Raw genomic sequence first — 19658 nt, 5'->3', positions numbered from 1 at the left:
CTGTTGAGGGTCAGCCGTGCTAGGAACAGCACAAAGATCCAAGACCCCTTGGGTTTCTTCTGGGTTTTTTTTTAAATGAGCCATAGTTTCTTCTGTATCATCAGCATACATTGGCCTGTAAGGTTTTCCCTCTTGCAGGCATCTTAAAGAGGGAATGTTCCTGAAAACATGCACAGTGCTGCTTTCTGTGTGATTAGAGTTCTTCAAGTGCACAGAGCATTGTTTCCTGGCAGCTTTGTGCATTTCTCATTGGTCACCTTATGAAATGACTTTAAGCAGGATTATTCATGCAGCCGCTTATGCACCTGTTTCATTTAATTTTTCCCCAGCTCCTGTTTCCAAACCAAGACTTTCCCCACCAACTTCCCAAGTAGCAATATTGGGGAAGTTTTTCACTGTAAAATGTTATTCCAGTAATGGAACTCTACCCATAACATATACTCTGTACAGAGGAGGCATATATGTTAATAAGACAGAAGTAAAAGAAAATGAATCAGCAAAGTTTTCGGTCAAAGCAACCAATGCCCATGTTCCAGAAGACTACAGTTGTGAAGCTAAAAATGGCCATTCCGTTCCACAACGAAGCACTAGGGTAAACATTACAGTGATAGGTAAGTTTCTGGTGGTTTTTTAAAAGGGGCATTTAGTTTTTGTTTTAGAATGTTAAATGCTTTAACTCTTCTAAGCAATACACTTTACTATACTTAATTTCATATCTGTAATAATTGTAATAATTTTGGTATATACCACTTTGACACAACTTTTTTAATATATTCAGAAACACTTATCCGACTGTTTATTATTGCTTTATTTTTAGTTTTAATTTTATGTAATGGTGGGAAAGATATAACTCGGTGCAACCATGTTAAACAGTGACTTATTTGAACTCAAAAACAAGGAAACAAAAGTACTAAATAACTAGGTTGTATTGGCAGGGGTTCCTCCCATGCTAGCTAGAAATGAATTCTATGTATAATTGCCCTTAACTTAACCTACCTCCAGCATTTATAATTTGCCAGCACTAGCCAGCACTTTCCCACTGCTGTTCAACCTTTTCCTATGTACTTTAATCCACAGCTCCCGTTGGCAACATAAACTTGGGGAGACTTTCACAGGGAGATGTGGAAGATGGCAAAGAGCTCGCAATTTCCTGCTCTGTTGGTTCAGGATCTTATCCTATTGAATTCACCTTCTTTAGAGAAAACCACCCCAAACCTGTGTATAAAGTAACAGAGAAGACAAAACGCACTGCTGTTTGGTACAGAGACAGCCTTACAAGCCAAGATGGAGGGAAGTACTTTTGCAGAGCTGACAACCAAGCAAAATCACCTGTAGAGAGCAACATTATGATTGTCAAGGGTAAGTTCTGTTCATGGATTTATTTATTTTTTTGGACATATGGTGCCATATCATTCGAATTGATGAAATTCTTTAAATAGCACCTCGGGTATTAATGCATTTTGATCCAAATGCTACCCATATTTCAGGAGGTTCCAGATAGGTGTATTCCAAGGTAGCCCAGTTTGGACAGTTATTGTTGGTCATGGGTCTCCAGAATTGTGTACTGTACATGACAGTAAATATGTGTGGTGACATCCTCCTTCATTTGCATTTGCATTTTCTGCAAGGATATTCTTGGGATAAAAGGAAAGAGAAGAGTGGCCAGAAGCAAGGAGGATGAGGCTCATGAACCTCTTCAAGGCACACCTGCAGTGTAAACTTTAAGGGGGTTTTAGCAGATGTTTCCTCTTTCTAGGAAACCCTGGAAATGTCATTCAGCAAGGGTACCTTGGGGTCTCTAGCAGTGAATTGTCAGCGCCCTGATGTCATGTCAGTGGAATGATGCTTCTCCCTGATGTTAGAATGAGGGAAGTCAAATAGGAGGGTTTGACAACATTACTACTTCCTACATCAGTGCTGCTTAAGTTCAAGGTTGCCTGTTTATTGAGTATTCATCCTGATTTGTTGGATGGATTTGTGTCAAGCAAATATTTATCCCACGTTTTCCAGTGCATCTTCCTGTCACTTTCCTTATTGAAAGTGTTTCAACAAGTTATACTAAAATTGTGCTTTTGCTTATTGAAAAAGTCTGAATGGGGAAGTGGGGAAGTGACAGGATGAATGCTCAATAAACAGGTCACCTGGAACTTAAGCAACATAAGAACAGGAATGATTTTGGGGTTGGCAATATTTTGCACACATTTTTCATACTGATGTGGAATTGCATCCCTGAGCACCAGAAGAGATTTGTTGCTTCTTGTGAAGGATTGGTGTTGTTGCAGGTGATGGTGGTGATACCATACCATGCCTGACGCATGATCTGCTTTTCCCTTAATTTTTAGTTGTTCTGGCTTCATGGAAGAAATGGCTCATTGTGGTAATCATCATGCTGATTCTCTTTGGTGTTGCCATTGCGGCTTCCTGGTGGTATGTTCGGAAGAGGGCAAAAGGTAAGATACTTTCTTCAGATGTGTGGTGAATAGAACAGATGCTTTTCTGTCTATACCCAGGGAAGCTATAGACTAGATGCTGCCCTCCAAATGTGTTGAACTACAACTCCTGCCATCCCTGACTTTTTACTACGCTGGTTGGGGCTGATGGGAGTTATAGTCCAGCAACGCTGAATAGTGCTATTCTGATTAAAGTAACAATATTATGGTCAAAACTGTGGGTCTGGTCTTTTTGATTCCTATAGTGTGACAGCAAAGTTGATGAAAGTGGTATTTAATGCTCATTACAATAACTAAATGATTCCTGGTATTTTTTTTAAGTTTAATTCATTCTATTGTATTTGCAATAGCTGACAAAATTCAATGTTGCCTGTCCCTGTGTACCACTGTACACATTCATACTGTACGCATAACTTTGTGGGTTAGTAACCACGGGTTTTTATTACCGGTAACAACCAAATAGCAATGCTCATTGTTGGACATGAGGCAGTGCTGGGTGAGCTACGCACTGTTTGTATTCAGAGTTCTTCACCAGAACGTATGTGCTAACATGGTTTGCTTGTTCATTTATTTATGCAATTGACTTTCTATACATGTGGTATATTTTAGTAACTTTCTGTTATTTTCCCTTATGAAGCTAAAGGCAATCCTTTGGAGTTGACTAGGTAGGTTGGCTTTCTTACTGTGCTAATAGTGAGTTATTTCTAATAAATGTGGTGATGATGTGTCCCTGATGCTGTCCTGTGTGCATAAGCATGTTCAGGCATTCACCTGAACATTCAAATGCTCAAAGGGTGGACAGGAGCAGGTGTTCACATGCAAACCCTGCCCCAACATACTTGCACACAAACCACCCACCCCAGCCCCCAATCTTCCTCAGATTGCATGGGGTTCTTCTCATATCTGCTTGAACGCAAGAAGACTCCTCTATGTTATCGAAAGCCCTGCTTTATCAGAGTCCGAAATAGTAGGAGGTGTTCTATTCGCATGCAGGAAAATGCCAGCAAAAGCCCTTTGCAGACATCACCCATGCGACAGGAGGAAGACTGGGGGCTGGCAGGGTGGGTGGGATGCAAGGAGTACACAGATGTTGGGGATATGGGGATAAAGTTTGCATATTCACCCCTGCCCCGTCCACAGATGTGTCATTTGCCTGTGCAAATCTTTTGCGGTGGAAATGGTAACCATAATCCAAGCAGATATAGGAGTTTGTGTTAAGAACGTCAGAAGAGTAAAGAAAACAGAAGATTATGCCACTGAGGTGCTATCCTCTCCCTGTAGTCATTTTACTGCCTTTCTGCTAGTGTGGTTTTCAGTGTTAAAATACTAAAGCAAACAAATGAGATAAAATATAAAGTTGGCCTGGTGGGGTGGGGGGCGGCAGTCTAACTGCAGCAGGAAAGCATTATGCCTCAACATCCCAGGCAAACTAATTAGTTTGTTTCCAAATAATGATTTTGCTTATTCATATTGTTATTGTTGTGAGCCACTTTAAAGGCAAAGCAGGACACCCCCCCCCCAATGGCACATAAAATATCATATAAATAGTTGTTTATAAGAATAATTCGGCTTTTTATCATCCTTCAGATCTGAGGCTCTTCTGGTATCACATTTCCAATGAAAAATGGCGTAACCGGGCCAAGCCAACCTAGATTGTAATTGCCAGGGACTTGTGATAAGGGTAAAGGTAAAGGTAAAGGACCCCTGACAGTTAAGTCCGGGTCATGTGGCCAGCATGGCTAAGCCGCTTCTGGCAAAACCAGAGCAGCACACGGAAACGCTGTTTACCTTCCCACCGGAGCAGTACCTATTTATCTACTTGCACTTTTTGGTGTGCTTTCAAACTGCTAGGTGGGCAGGAGCTGGGACTGAGCAATGGGAGCTCACCCCATTGTAGGGATTCGAACCGCTGACCTTCCAATCGGCAAGCCCTAGGCTCAGTGGTTTAGACCACAGCGTCACCTGCATCCCACTGTGATAAGCGTGCTTACTATCAAAAGGCACATCCAATGATGTCTTTGCACATCTATGAAACTGCTTAGTGTCTTAGAAGCATCTGTGGACACTCCATAATTCTTTAGATTGCATGTCCCCAGAATTATATCTCTGACATCAAGGGGAAGACTGAGCTTTATTAAAAGATGACCTTCTGTTGTTAAAATACCAGTGCTTCATATTCTCTTCTTTGTTCTTTTTTTCTTTTCTCAGTTCTATAACAGCAACCAATTCAGTGGGTGAGAAGCTGACACCACGACAGAATAATGAAGGGGAATTCTATTTCGGTAGCTTATGGTTAATGACCTTTTTGATAGTGTCTGCTTCAGACTCCTTTTCCCTTTCTCTCTCCTAGTCTTAGAACCTCCATCTTGAAATCATGCCATTATTCAGACTTGGCCCAAACGAAAGATTCTTATTCATATACCCGAAAGGGTTGACTATATTTTGCTTTTCAGTTGAACTTGGCTTTGATAGATACAGTTACATAGGGACATGGGCCACATATTTTGTTATTATTAATTATATTTATATCCCGTCTTTTCCTCCAAGGAGCTCATGGTGGCATACATGGTTCTTCAGTTTGTTGTGTGCTTACAACAACCCTGTGAGGTTGCCTCCACATGTGGTGGGAATGTCCTAAAATCCAACCCTTCTGGACAGCAGTCCTACAAGAGATATGCAAAATAACTAAACAGGTATTAGAACTCACCCCAGAACTGGCCCTACTGAACATCTTCCAAGATCATAATGACCACTCACATTATACACATCTTATCACCCACCTACTCACAGCAGCCAGGCGCTCATAGTCAGACACTGGAGAGACCAGTCAGGAGTAAACATGCACCGATGGTATCAAATTTTTATGGGAATCGGCCTTAATAGAAAAGCTAACCAATAAACTGAAACTGACACGGGGACAAATAGAAGAGGACGCCATCATCCCAGTATGGCTCCCCTTCATCACATACACAGCCCAACAAGACAACAAGAATCCACCAACAGCATGTGAATCAGTCTGGCTTACCTGACTCAACAAGCCCTCCCCACCCTCACAAATGCAAACAAACCCCACTGCAGCCAAGCACAGACAACCAACCACACCCTGCCCCCCCAATACCTCTCACTACCAAGGAAATGTAATAAACGAATAGAAATAGAACCTACCCAGTTGACTCTGACACAAAACCTCACACATACACTATGCAAAATAATATAAGCCTCCCCCCCTCTTCTTGCCCAACCTTATACTGTACTCAACACTAATGTCTCACAACAAATGTAACTGATTTGTAAGAAGTTGTTTAAATTGTTATTATGGAAATGATTATTTTTCTCCCTCCAATAAAGTACAGTAGGAAAGTTGTCCAAATATAAACAGTTAACTTATTAAGAAGGTAAAGGGACCCCTGACCATTAGGTCCAGTCGTGACCGACTCTGGGGTTGCGCGCTCATCTCGCATTATTGGCCGAGGGAGCCGGCGTATAGCATGACAAAGCCGCTTCTGGCAAACCAGAGCAGCACATGGAAACGCCGTTTACCTTCCTGCTGTAGCGGTTCCTATTTATCTACTTGCATTTTGACGTGCTTTCGAACTGCTAGGTTGGCAGGAGCTGGGACCAAGCAACGGGAGCTCACCCCATCACAGGGATTCGAACCACCAACCTTCTGATCAGCAAGCCCTAGGCTCTGTGGTTTAACCACAGCGCCACCTGGGTCCCTTGGTCCTTCGAGCCGGAACCTCACAATAATTTCATAATTATCTGTCTATGTATTTCTAATAGTATAACCAGATCAGTAATTTTTCATATAACTGTAAAAACTACTCTAAAAATGTATTATTCAAAAAATCCACCCTGGCTACAAGCATCCTCTGCACCTTTCAAAGGATGTGGGTGAAGTAGGAGAGTCTTGGGAGGGGTCTTCCCTTATCCCTTTAGCTGCAACTGTAGAACCTGCTACGTATGCCACCCTGGCCCCCAAGTAGGGATGGGGGAGAAAATCAATTCAGTCTGAATTAAAAGGTGGACCTACTCAATCTGTACTTTCTAAAATAATCTGCAAACCAAAATACAGCTAGCCTTCATAATTTGCATTTCTCTGAATTTTGTAAAGAATACAAAAATGCATTTGATTAGCAGTAACTAGGAATTACACTGGTTTCAGATGTCAAAGTAAAACACATTTATTACTAACCAGGAAAGGGAGGGGTAAAGGAAGAACCAAACACACCTGAAGAGGGTGTGAGCCTGCTAGACACTCTCAGGTAGATTGTGTGCTGTGTGTACTAGACTGCTAAGTATGATGTTCAGACATAGGAAATTAAGCACAACATTCTTATATCAGTTACAGGTAGGTAGCCGTGTTGGTCTGACGTAGTCGAAACAAAAAATTAAAAAAAATCCTTCCAGTAGCACCTTAGAGACCAACTAAGTTTGTCATTGGTATGAGCTTTTGTGTGCATGCACACTTCTTCAGATACTCTTATATCAGTTGGCTTGGCTTTGCATGATCCTAAAATGGAGTCTTTACCTGTTAAAATGAGACCCAGTAATGTCAAATTGGTCAAACCTTTGCTGTCATAGTCAATCTAAGCAAAGTTCATCATACAAATGTGTAGTCAAAAGCACAGAAGAGTTGCCACCCAGGTAATTAGCATACCTTCCAACATTTCTCCGGTGAAAATAGGGATGTGTGATTGCATAATGATAATTTTACTATTTATACCCCACACATCTTATTGGGTTGCCTCAGCACTCGGGGCAGCTTCCAACATATATAAAAACATAATAATACATTAAACATTTTTTTTAAAAAAAACTTCCCCATACAGGATTGCCTTCAGACACCTTGGGGGTTGGATAACTCCATAACCCTCAACATTTCTCCAATGAAAATAGGAACATCCCAAGGAAAAGTGGGACATTCCGGGATCAAATCAGAAACTGGGACAGCTTCTCTAAATCAGGGACTTCCCTGGAAAAGAGGGGCACTGGAGGGTCTGAATTAGTTCCAGCTGGTCAAATGAGCTTAAAGAGAAGCAGAAAAGAAGGGACAAAAAAAAAAGAGTACGAAAACCTCTCAAAGAGCAGGGCATAGGAAAAAGGAATAACCATCAGTGGAGCAGGCTGCAGAGCATAGCTCAAGAATCAAGTGAGGGGCGTGACTCTGTGAGTATTTATAGCAGGCAAGGATAAGGAAGATTCAAGGATGGGGCACATTGGAGACTGTGGAGGGCAAAACCCCAGATTTAAGACTTTCTAGACGTGATATGTGATGATACAAATATCAAGCCTGAAAGGGAGTTGTAGCTTTTTTTTAAAAAAAACTGCTGCTAATTAGTTTGTCTGCTCATCTCTTGTTTGTTTGTTTTAACATTGTAGGGTCAGGTTATAATGAAGATGGTGAAAAAAATAATTTAAAATCAAACGAGGATGGTCAAGGTAACTTTTGGGTTTTTATTTTTGAGTGTATTTCTAACTTTTCAAGAGAGTATAGTTCATTGAGGATTAGAACAGAATCTATTTCTTCCAGCTTGGAGTGATTTCACTCTGCTTGTATATCTTTTCCAGGGATAAATTTCAAAATACAATATACATGGATGCCACTTGGATTCAGATACTGAAAGATTCCACAGAAAGCCCAATCACAATCAGGCTTGTTTCTGTTTTACAAATGTTAAAATATTTTAGAGGGACCTTTCCATCCTTACCCCCTTCTTTTTATCATTGCTGCTTTGACATCACTTGACATTTTGAATATGTAAAGAGATCTATTACAGTATTATTTCTATCACCCACCAACAGCGTCCCTGCAGCAAAGCAAACCTGCCACCTTCCACTACCTGTTTTGTTGACACAAGGTCAACACCATTAGTATAGCATATGAGCAAATGCTTTTAATGCTTAGATATATCCCTGCCATGTTTTATACTAATTGCCAATCCAAGAATGCTTTGATGGTGTTTCCTGCTTGGCAGGGGGTTGGACTGGATGGCCCTTGTGGTCTCTTCCAACTCTATGATTCAATGACTGAGTGGAAAAGCTCAAGTTATGTGTTGTCAAGTCTTGCTAGATTCTACTAGGCACATTATATATAGATTTATTTCCATATACGAATTACAGGCATGGGCTCCTCAATCCATGTTGGAGTCAGAGAAGGGGGCAATTGGCTAAAGCTCCACATGCTAGGATCTCAATCCAGATCGGAGAATCACACCTGCAATCTGTGTTAAACATGCTGCACTTAAGGGCACAGATAGGTAGCTAATATATCATTTAGTCTAGCTCTTAGAAAGACTGATACCCCCATTAGGCCTTGGGTTGTGTCAGGAAAGCTAAACTTCCTTTTTGCTTGGTTTAAAATTCCCTAACCCTAACCCCCTAACCCCCTCAAATAAATTTTAAGCCCAGCCTCATGTTAACCAAGCAATTATAAAGAGCACATTGTTGAATGAATTAAGATCTGCATGTTATATATATATTTAAAATAAATACATATCCACTGAGAGAAGTAACAACTATAAATAAATGTAAATCAATCTAATTGCAAGTTATCAGACATGGCTCGTTCATGGTGGGTTGCTTCTTCAGCAGCAATTTATTTGAAAGGTGGGATCCACATTTACTTAAAATTAAAATACAACATTAGATACGTATTTGAAGTTGCCACTTCTTGTTTCAGAGGCCCAAATAAAGGGGGAGAGATTCTGCAGAAGCAGAGGTCGGGTCAAATGTATCATGGCCCCTCCTCCTCCTCCTCTCCACACATACATGGCAAAAGCAAGTCCCTACAAGTCTCTCCAACTCTCTGGGTTTGTTTTGGTCACTGGTGGAGGGAAAATCTGCTGCATTTATTGGGATTCCAAAACGGGGGGGGGGGGGGTCCTAAAAAATTCTGAATTGCGGATGTAATGTACACAAGCTTTGTTTTTGCATCCTCTAAAGTCAATGGGAGTGTGAGTGGTTTATTCCAGAGATAGCAAAAAAACCCAGGCCCTCAGCAAGTTCAGAGTGCAATACAAAGAACCATCTTCTTGCTATTTTTGGGGCAGGACCTGATCTTGAGAATTCCGAGGTGGAATATACAGACGTGCAAGTGTCGGCTGCTGACTCTTACAGAGGTAACTAAATAGCTGACTTGTGCCATTACACATGGCAGGAAGAGCAATGAGCTTACCATTGAGTGGTGTCAATTGTAATTTTCCAATTCATTTTAGAAGAAGCAGGTTTATATCTTAAAACCGTTGTTCCGCACTACTAGTAAACAGGAGGAAACAAAGCTTCCGCTTCAAGGGCCAGCAGGTGTTTCTGCATAAACAGGACACTGCAGCCACCTGCATATAGTCAGAAATCCAGAAAGGACATCAGAACCGTGCAGTTCTGCTCGCAGCCCTTGACATATCACCTGCATCCCCTAGAGATGAATACACACCATCCTAATTGCAGAGAGCAGGCGTGCATAAGGTGCATCCTTCCCCAAGGGTGCCTGCAGGCAATTGGTATATTAGAAAAAAAGAATGGGTTGGGGAAGTGAGCTAACCCACATACTATAACCAGAGTCCAAAAATCCCACACGAAAAGGGGAAAAGAAAACAAGGGAAGACATGGTAGCTTTATTATGCCTTCCTAGATAATCTTAACAGTTGGGTTCCTTTTTTTTCTGAATGGGTGCCCTTATTCTTCAGAGTTTGATTCTAGCACAGCTCGTAGTGATCCATTCTGCAGTCACAGAGATAAGATCACTGTTAATCCAGTTTCACAGTGACAATATTATGCTGAGGATGTGTCCTTGTGTTGTGTATGGAAGTGTAGGCAAAAATGAGCAGCCATTGCAATGTTGCTCTCCCCGCAAAACGGCATGCCAGTACTTTTCCTTTTTCAATAATACGAGCATGAATATGCCATTCCCAGGCTGAGTGTAGCAGGTCAATTGATTTATAGGCTTATCATCTACATGGAGCCATATAAATAGCAGCTAACTTTTTACTCTTAATGCCATACATGTAAGCCTTTTTTTTTTAAAAGAAAGAAAGAAACAGTCTAACTGATGATAGTCTTTGTGCCACAATATAATCATTACATGGACCATTGATTAGTTTTACTTGGTAACATTAGCCTGTGTCTAGGTCCGGTGTCATACTAACTTTTTAATCGCAGTGGATAAAGCAGCATGCTTGGTCTGTGGGATTTGTTCCTGGGAGTGAAAGCCCCTAGATGGCCAGCTCAGTGTCAATATCTTGAGATGAAGAACTTGGCAGGGGATGAATCGTCTGAATCAAGGATGTTGCTTGTTAGAAGACCTCTTTGGCAAACCATCAGGAGGAAGAAATAGGAAAAGGCAGAGGCACAGATCCTGCATTGCTTAGACCCAGACAGTCGAAAACCACTGGCATTGCTGCCAGTCTCAAACATTTTGGTACAGATATGCTGGTAAACGTAAAAAATAACCAAACCAAATTTAGAACTGGACAGAAGTGTATGGTTAATGGTGTGTTTTAACAACAAACATGCACATTTCTTGAAATGGTTGGTATTAAAAGTTCAGCAATACTCTGCTACTTCATAGCATACCCTCCAACATTTCTCCAATGAAAATAGGAACGTCCTATTCAATAATAATAATAATAATAATAATAATAATAATAATAATTTTATTATCTATACCCTGCCGATCTGACTGAGTTGCCCCAGCCACTCTGGGCAGCTTCCAACATATATAAAAACCATAACAAAACATTAAACATTTAAAAACTTCCCTATACAGGGCAGCCTTCAGCTGTCTTCTAATGGTTGTAGAGTTACTTATCTCCTTGGCTCGGCAGTCAAATCAGTTTGTGGCCAGCAACTCAGCTAGGCAAGTTATTTTCCACAGAGCACAGTGATCCGATTTATGGAAGTGACACATATTTTGTCAGCTATAAGACCCGCCTCTTCACACACTTCCTCCCATTAAGGGCTTCCTCGTTGACTTCCTTGCACCTGAAGGGGCTGGAGGAGTGCTGCAGCAGCACTAGCCTCCTGACAATGATATTGCTGCTACTTAACTGCAACTGGGGTGGGCAGGCTGCTGCACTTTCACTGCTGCAACTCTGCCTCTGCCCCTGCCCTGCCTGGGTAAGTGGCAGTGATGCTGCTGTCAGGAGGCTGGCTCTGCAGCCTTGCTTCATTGTTTATGGTTGCTTTTGTGTTGCACCATAAACAGGATTGGCTAAATAATTGGAAAATTACTGAGGTACGTCTTGCTCATATTTGTGTATCAGAAAGCAAAATTGCACCTTGGTTATGGATAAACATCACATCTATTTATAGTGCACTTTCAGGTCTGGACAGATAGTAAAGGCCAGTTTCCTAATTGGTAGTCATGTACACGCACTGCAAAGTAACTGATTCTATATTAAAATAAAAAAATTCATTCAGTAGCACCTTAAAGACCAACTAAGTTTTTATTTTGGTATGAGCTTTCGTGTGCATGCACACTTCTTCAGATACAGTGAAATAGAAGTCCCCAGGCACTTATGTAGTGCCACCCCTTCTCTACATAAGTGCCTGGGGACTTCTATTTCACTGTATCTGAAGAAGTGTGCATGCACACGAAAGCTCATACCAAAATAAAAACTTAGTTGGTCTTTAAGGTGCTACTGAATGAATTTTTTTATTTTACTTCGACCCAGACCAACACGGCTACCTACCTGTAACCTGATTCTATATTGATCCCTTTCCCAGCTCCTGTTGTACAGAAGACTGAAACGGTTTATACTGAAATCAGAAAAGCTACTAATGGTAAGTAAGCCAGGGGAAAAGATCAAACACATAAATAATACAGAACCCATGTGGCATTTTTATATGTAAATACAGTTTCTTTGAGGAAGAAAGCATTTATGACGAGTTCATTTGGAAACTTACGAAAGAGCTAGTAACAGAGCAATCCAAGCCAGCCTTATACTGGTCTGGGGAGCGTGTGTGCTGGAACAAGCAGAGATATCCTTCTATTCAACTTGGCCAACTAGGTTCTGCCAATCTTCCCCTTCTGCCAACCAAACTATTGTGGAAATGTGGATAACTGAATTTAAGATTGCATTGATTTTTTCATTGTCCAATCAAAAACTGGCGGATTTGGCCTGCTCCCTAACACTGACACTACTCTTCGTCTGCATAGGTCCCTCTAAGATTCATTCTTGTTCATACTAGACTGCAACAAAAAGGAACCCATAGCCACCTTTGACTGGACTTAACCGTCCAGGGGTTCTTTACCTTTAACCTTACAGATGAATACACCTGTTTAAACATTTAGGGTAGTGCGTGTGAAGAAACGTTAATGAGCACAGCATTCTTCCAAGGCTGTCAAGAACTATATACCCTCCAATACTTCTCTGATGAAAATAGGGACGTCCCATTCCATGATGATAATTTCACTATTTATACACCACACAATTTATTGGATTGCCCTAGCACTTTGAACAGCTTCCAACATATATTAAAAACATAATAAAACATTAAACATTAAAAAAGACCCTTCCCTATACAGGATTGCCTTTAGACGGCTCAGGGGTTGGATAACTCTATACCCTCCAACATTTCTCCAATGAAATTAGTGACATCCTAAGGAAAAGTGGGACATTCTGGGATCAAATTAGAAACCGGGACAGCTTCTCTAAATCAGGGGTGTCATTGAAAAATAGGGACACTTGGAGAGTGGAACTGTCCTCCAGTTTTTAGGGGCCTAATCTTCCAAACATGTCCCCCAACTTCTTGAAGTGTAATATCCGGCTCTATAGTAATAAGATAATTGCAAGATTTAAATCAGCTTGCACTAGAGGTCTGCCTCTCAATAAAATGAATGCTTCTCTGCTTTGTACCCTATTAGATGGCAAAGTGGGACATTCCAGGATCAAATTAGAAACCGGTGGCGCTGTGGGTTAAACCACAGAGCCTAGGGCTTGCTGATGAGAAGGTCGGCGGTTCGAATCCCTGTGACGGGGTGAGCTCCCATTGCTCAGTCCCAGCTCCTGCCCACCTAGCAGTTCAAAAGCACGTCAAAGTGCAAGTAGATAAATAGGGACCGCTACAGCAGGAAGATAAACGGTGTTTCCGTGTGCTGCTCTGGTTTGCCAGAAGTGGCTTTGTCATGCTGGCCACATGACCTGGAAGCTGTACGCCTGCTCCCTCGGCCAGTAATGCGAGATGAGTGCACAACCCCAGAGTCAGTCACGACTGGACCTAATGGTCAGGGGTCCCTTTACCTTTACCTTTACCTAGATGGCAAAGTGAGAATTGGTATAACTTCCACAATAAATCTCCTTTGGGGAAGCTTATAGTTTTAAAACTTTATAGTAAACAAAACTTACTATCATTATTTACGGTAGTTTATCTGCTCAAATGAGTTTGAGATGGGCATATCTTACTTAAAATCCTTTTAATCAATACTTTGATGTAGAGCCAGGAAGTCCAGTGAAATGAGATTTGATTAAAAGTGGGAGCTGGATTAGGCTGACAATAAGCAAACACCCCCTTAATCTTGCATTCCACCTTCTCTCCTACACATAGCCAGCTACAGCTTCAGTTATTTTTGGAAATGTAATAACAGTGTATTGTTCTAATTGCGCCTGCTTTTCCTGACTGATACACAGGAAAAGTGTTTCAAACAGATAAGCAGGGCATCACACAACAGCAAAGCCATTTTGGAGGCTTACTGCATTACTTACTGAAACAGAACCATGTTGACTTTGTGTATGGAGATGATTATTGATAGCATTTATATAAAGAAGCGCACACCCAGATGAGGCATGGCTCATAAAGAAAGGAGGGTGTTAAAATGGGGGTGACTAAATTTCCTGGCTTTGGAGGCACATTTAAAGCCCTTCAAAACTGGAGCCTTTCAACAGAACTCTTGTTTAACATTCTGCCATTCTTTAGAGTGTAGCCAATGAAGAATCCATGGCAGAACTATGCAGATAGGATAAGGTGTTGATTCTTATTTATTTTATCACAGTACACCCCTACTTTCTTCTGTCATGGAACCCAAGATGGTTCCCAGAGAGCTTCTCATCTAGTATAACTTCAGCAAGGCGGTGGCCTCGTGTGCTTTTGCATCAAACTTATTGGAATAATATGAGCAAGAAGCAAGTTTAGTTCCCATCTGTATGCCTCTAGAAGTATAACTCTCATGAATTTCCTGTGGGACAAACTAAAGAGCTCTGCTTTGGAGGCAGTGTTGCAGTATATGCGTTGAGGGGGCCAAAATCTGAATGATCCAGCCATCAGCCGTGGGGAACAGTATGTCTCCTTTTCCTTTCTGAAGGCACCTCCCAGTGCAGGGGACATTTTCCTGGGATAAGGAAAACCTGATCAACAAGCTTCTGCATGAGTACTTGCACTGGAAAAATGAGTCAGTTGCTGGGAGGCAGTTTCAGTGTCCAGACAGGAAACGCTCACAGGGTCCCATTGCCACCCACAATATGCTGTGGAAAAACAAATGTTCTCAAGCGGAGAGAGGCCTGAGAAATCCTTGCTGCCTTTCTCATTTTTGGAATAAGACCCTAGAAGTGGCTTTGTGCCTCAGGAAACCTGTTTTACCAGTTTCCTGCTTTCAGACTCCAGACATTACCCCTGCAAGTGCCCTCTTGGTGGAACTGAGACGTTTCCCAACAGGAGGCCACAGTAAATTATGTGCCATTGAAAAAGCCTCTAAACTTCTCATATGCTAATCTAAAGATTATCCCATCTGTGATTCTACACTTGCAAAATAGTTGGGATCATTTTACCATTTTTTTTCATTGGGTGTCCTTCAGCTAAGTCAGGGGTCGGCAACCTAAGACCCATGGGGGTCATTTAACCGACCCCTGAGCCACCCCCAAACCAAGCCACCCACGCTGCGTTAAACTGGTGTGGTGTGGGGACTTGCTTCCGCGGCGCCAGAAATCACGTCTGTGCAGATGCCGGAAATCACGTGCGCGTGTGTGATCCAGCCCGTGGAGGGATCTCTGCTGGAGTGAACCGGCCTAGGCGAGGTAAACCTTGCTAATCCCTGAGCTAAATTTTACTCAGTGTATAATGAGTATTGGAATGAATGGCCCTAATTTAGTCATTAGGTTCATTAATTTCAACAGGTCTTACTCTGAGTAATGTTTAGTTAAATACCACCCATTGTAATGCTAAACTGTATAGCATGGATTTGCGGTTGTGTAATTAATTGAATGTCATTCTCTTCCCCCCTGCATGCCCCCTAAATCTATTCTAGGGGAGGGCAGATTTGGAGATGGGGTGGAATTCCATTGCACAAGCGTAAATCTTTCTATCGGTGGAAAGAGGGCTCATCCACACTTACTTTTGTTCTGCATTTCTAGGCACAGGTCCGGGCTTTCAAGGTCCGTGTCCGACAGGAAAGCACGGGGCAAAAGGTAAGTGTGGATTAGCCCTTAGCAGAATACCACCCATCATTGTGTTCAACACAGTTTTGTTGTCTACGCCTTTCTCTTAAAGCGGAGGGAAAGCTGGTTATGATAACAGTGAATAAATTGTTGGAAACACAATATTCAGAATGGAATGTATGAGTGTTTTCATGCATTCCAGGGAGCTGGATATCCGCTGTATATAGTATTCCTTCCAGTAGCACCTTAGAGACCAACTAAGTTTGTTATCGGTATGAGCTTTCATGTGCATGCACACTTCTTCAGATATGTGCATGCACACAAAAGCTCATACCAATGACAAACTTAGTTGGTCTCTAAGGTGCTACTGGAAGGAATTTTTTTTATTTTGTTTCAACTACGGCAGACCAACATGGCTACCTACCTGTATCTGTATATAGTATGTGAGCAATGCCTCTCTTGTTTTTCAAAGTTGGGACTCATGCCTCATTGACTTGCAGAGGGTGCAATGAAACTTGGCAACCATGTCCATTGCTTTTGTTCTGTTTTAGGCCAGATTTTGGGGGCTAAACGATCATTTAATTGCATCACTTTATTAAAGTCAGAGGACATCTGTACCAAAGGATTTGTTGCAGAGCAAGACACACTTGTAAAACCTCTATGAGACATACTTGTAGACCTACTCGTAAAACATTGCTGACCACCTAGACTTTTGATTTAGGGTGGCAAAGACATGGGATATCCGTTGGTTTCCCCCGGTTTCTACACCCACCCAGCCACTGTATAATTAACAAACATCCCTTCATTTGAAGCTTTCGAAATACACAAAATTTATAATTTCCTCTTTCCTGGTAGTACAATGCTTAGCATGCCACATGTGACTTTAATAAATTGTTTCAGATTTGTTTATTTCAAATGGCTCTTTGATCTAACCGTTGGTGAAAGGAACTGTTCTGAACTGTATCTACTTCAACAATCCCAAATGTTGTGCCTACTTTATCATGACCTGTCAGTATGGATTAAGGAGTTGAGTCAACTACTCCATCTCCCCCCCCCATCTCTCCCCTTCACATTGCAAAACCATCCCTGTACTTTGGTGGGCAGAGCATAGAATGGGAACTGGAATCAGTGCCAACTCCTGACTGTTTGGAAGCTACTTCAGCACAATATAGAGGGAGAACAATTAATTAGCACTGGAACTTTGTGCAAGGGCAAGACTGCCATACGTCTGAGATTACTGGGATTTCAAAGGCAAAATTTCCAAAATGTGGCATTTGTCTAAAGAAAGCTCAGCAACTTTGGGTTGTGTGGGTGTGTGGGTGTGTGTCCTGGTTTTTACTTTTTGAAATATGGCAACCCCATGGGTTGGCTGAGAGTATATTATTTTATTCCACACACAGAAAGAGAAATGAGTATTATATGAAGATAGCTCTACAGTAAAAACTTATGTTAGCTTTGTATAATTTTTCTTCATTTATAATGATAATTTTTTAAAGGAGTTTACCGACTTCCTCTTCTTGCTTAACATAATTAGTTTTCTGCTTCATTGCACAAACCTCTAAGCAGTTTACATGGAATGGAATACACTTTCAAATTATTGATAAATGTTATGAAGGTAAGATGAACACAAAACAGGGAATCAGGATAAATTAACAAAGATATACACACTGTAACACCTTCCCTCAATGAACCTTGGGAGCTGTAGTTTGATGAGAACAGCCTGGCGACATCAGAAAACTCACTGCTCACCCCTAACTCTAGGTCATTTCTAAGCAAATACAAAAGGGCAGGTCCTAATACTGATCTTTGCTAGAACTCCACTTCCTCCATTCCTCCACCGGGAGAACTGTCATTTCATTCCTACTTTCTGCTTCCTGTTCTTTAACCATCTACAGATCCATAAAAGGACCTGCCCTCATATCCTGTGGCAGCTAAGCTTACTTAGGAGTCTGATGCAGAATTTTATTGCAGGTTTTTTGAGATTCTGGGGACTGTACACAGTGTTGACTGGGTCACCTCTCTATGCTTGTTGACAATCTCAAAAGAACTTAAAAAGTTTAGTGAATATGGATGTATCCTTGCAGAAATCTTGCTCTTCTATAAGCTTTGATAATGCTTTCCACCCAGGAACAGGTGTGGGAGGTGTCTGATGTTAATTTGTTACGTTTTGTGTAATAAAAACAACAACAAAATATGTTGAAAAATATAATGCTTTCCCCCAGTTTTCCTAGAACTAGACATTACACTATCTGGCCTGTGATTTTCCAGTTCCCCTTTGGATCCCTTTAAAAAAATTGGTGTCATATTGGCCACTTTCCAGTCCTCGGGTGTGGAAGCTGTACTATGGGACAAATTACATTTTTTTTGTTAGAGGATCAGCAGTTTGACGTTTGAACACACCATGGTTACCAACAAAGGAATGCCACGGAATTGGCAAAGCAATTGAAATGTTAGTTTTTGTTTCGACTTCAAAATTAAAACCAACCACTTTGACAGTAAAAGCTTTTCAAAAAGGAGATTCCAACTAAACAGCATGAAAAACTTGCTGGCAGTAAGAGCAGTTTGGCAGTGGAACAGACATCCATGAGAGGTGGTAGACTTTCCTTCCTTGGAGGTTTATAAGCAGATGTTGGAGGGCCACCTGTCATGTATGATCTAGCTGAGATTCCTGCATTGATGGGGGTTAGACTAGATGACCCTGGAGGTCCCGTCCAACTCTACAATTCTATGATTCCATGATATGTTTATTGCAAATGTAACTGTGAAAGCTAGAAAGCACTCAGATAAAAATGGCAGATCTCTTGTTTGTACCTCTTGTTTGTACCTTGATGTGTATGATTGTACTGTTTTGTTAACTCTCTTACCAGTTCCTAAACTAGATTTTGTAATTTTCAGATGCTGGAGGAAACAGACATTCAGTAAGTATGCATTTTATTTCAGTCATAAGAACTTGGGAGATAAAAACTTGATTGTCAAAGCAGAAGCCTAGAATTCTGTTTTAATAAACGCTTTTTGTATTTTGTTCATTCTTACAATGTATACTTACAGTGTACATACTGAGCTGGTAAACCTAATAAGAATAATAAGCAACTAGAGAGAGATTCTATAAATTTTAGTTTTTTTAATGTTTGGAAGAATTTAATTATTACTTTTTATTTATTCCTTTTTAAATTTTATATCTGCACCTTTCCCCAGTGCAGAGTATAAATTAAAACAGATACAACTAAAAACACACAAATATATATGTAACCCACCAATTAGCTTCATCCATTAACCTTGAATGTCTTTGGAGAAACAGGTAGAGGAGGTAGGATGAAAATAAATAAATGCAAACTGCTGGTATGGTGGGTCTGATCTGGTTTGAAATCACACTGCAGGGGGATAAAATCTTCCCTATCTGCCACATTAGTGTCCTGATATAGAGTCTTCCTCAAAAACACACATACAACTCAATTCTGGCAATTGTGTAAACTTGCAGGGGTGGCCAACTCCCAAGAGACTGATCTACTTACAGAGTTAAAAACTGGCAGTGATCTACCCCCTTTTTGGGGTTCAGGTCAAAGTTGTTGAGCTTTTTTGGGGAGGAGGAAAGCCCTATTTTGGGGGTGCAGGGCAAAAAAATTGAGCTTTTTTTAGGGGAGCCAAAGTTGTTGAGCTTCTTTGGGGGAGCCAGTGATCTACCAGTGATCTACCACAGACGTCCAGTGATCTACCGGTAGAACACGATCTACCTGTTGGACGTGCCTGGTGTAAAGAAACAAACCCTACACTTAAGGACACGAATATGTATAGCTAGCATATTGATTAGCTTGGTCCCAAAGCATTATTATTATTATTATTT

The 19658-nt window shown here is 41.2% G+C and overlaps 1 protein-coding gene across 6 annotated transcripts in view; it reads left to right on the top strand.

The window, feature by feature from the left end:
• The window catches only part of PECAM1 (platelet and endothelial cell adhesion molecule 1), a 39942-nt gene that overhangs the window by 13418 nt on the left and 6866 nt on the right, over positions 1-19658 (top strand). The window contains exons 7-16 of one of the 6 annotated variants that reach the window (XM_035103968.3): positions 330-611; positions 1078-1359; positions 2343-2450; positions 3088-3115; positions 4659-4732; positions 7833-7892; positions 9503-9571; positions 12174-12230; positions 15794-15847; positions 18713-18735. In XM_035103968.3, coding sequence (XP_034959859.2) covers positions 330-611; positions 1078-1359; positions 2343-2450; positions 3088-3115; positions 4659-4732; positions 7833-7892; positions 9503-9571; positions 12174-12230; positions 15794-15847; positions 18713-18735 — 1037 coding nt within the window. The remainder of the gene's footprint in view (positions 1-329; positions 612-1077; positions 1360-2342; positions 2451-3087; positions 3116-4658; positions 4733-7832; positions 7893-9502; positions 9572-12173; positions 12231-15793; positions 15848-18712; positions 18736-19658) is intronic. The other 5 variants (XM_035103971.3, XM_035103970.3, XM_035103973.3 and 2 more) reach the window with 5 other exon arrangements.

Source organism: Zootoca vivipara, chromosome 2 (assembly GCF_965207765.1).
Source record: "Zootoca vivipara chromosome 2, rZooViv2.hap1.1, whole genome shotgun sequence".
Classification (NCBI taxonomy): Eukaryota; Metazoa; Chordata; class Lepidosauria; order Squamata; family Lacertidae; genus Zootoca; species Zootoca vivipara.
This window is presented reverse-complemented; position numbering and strand designations above follow the sequence as displayed.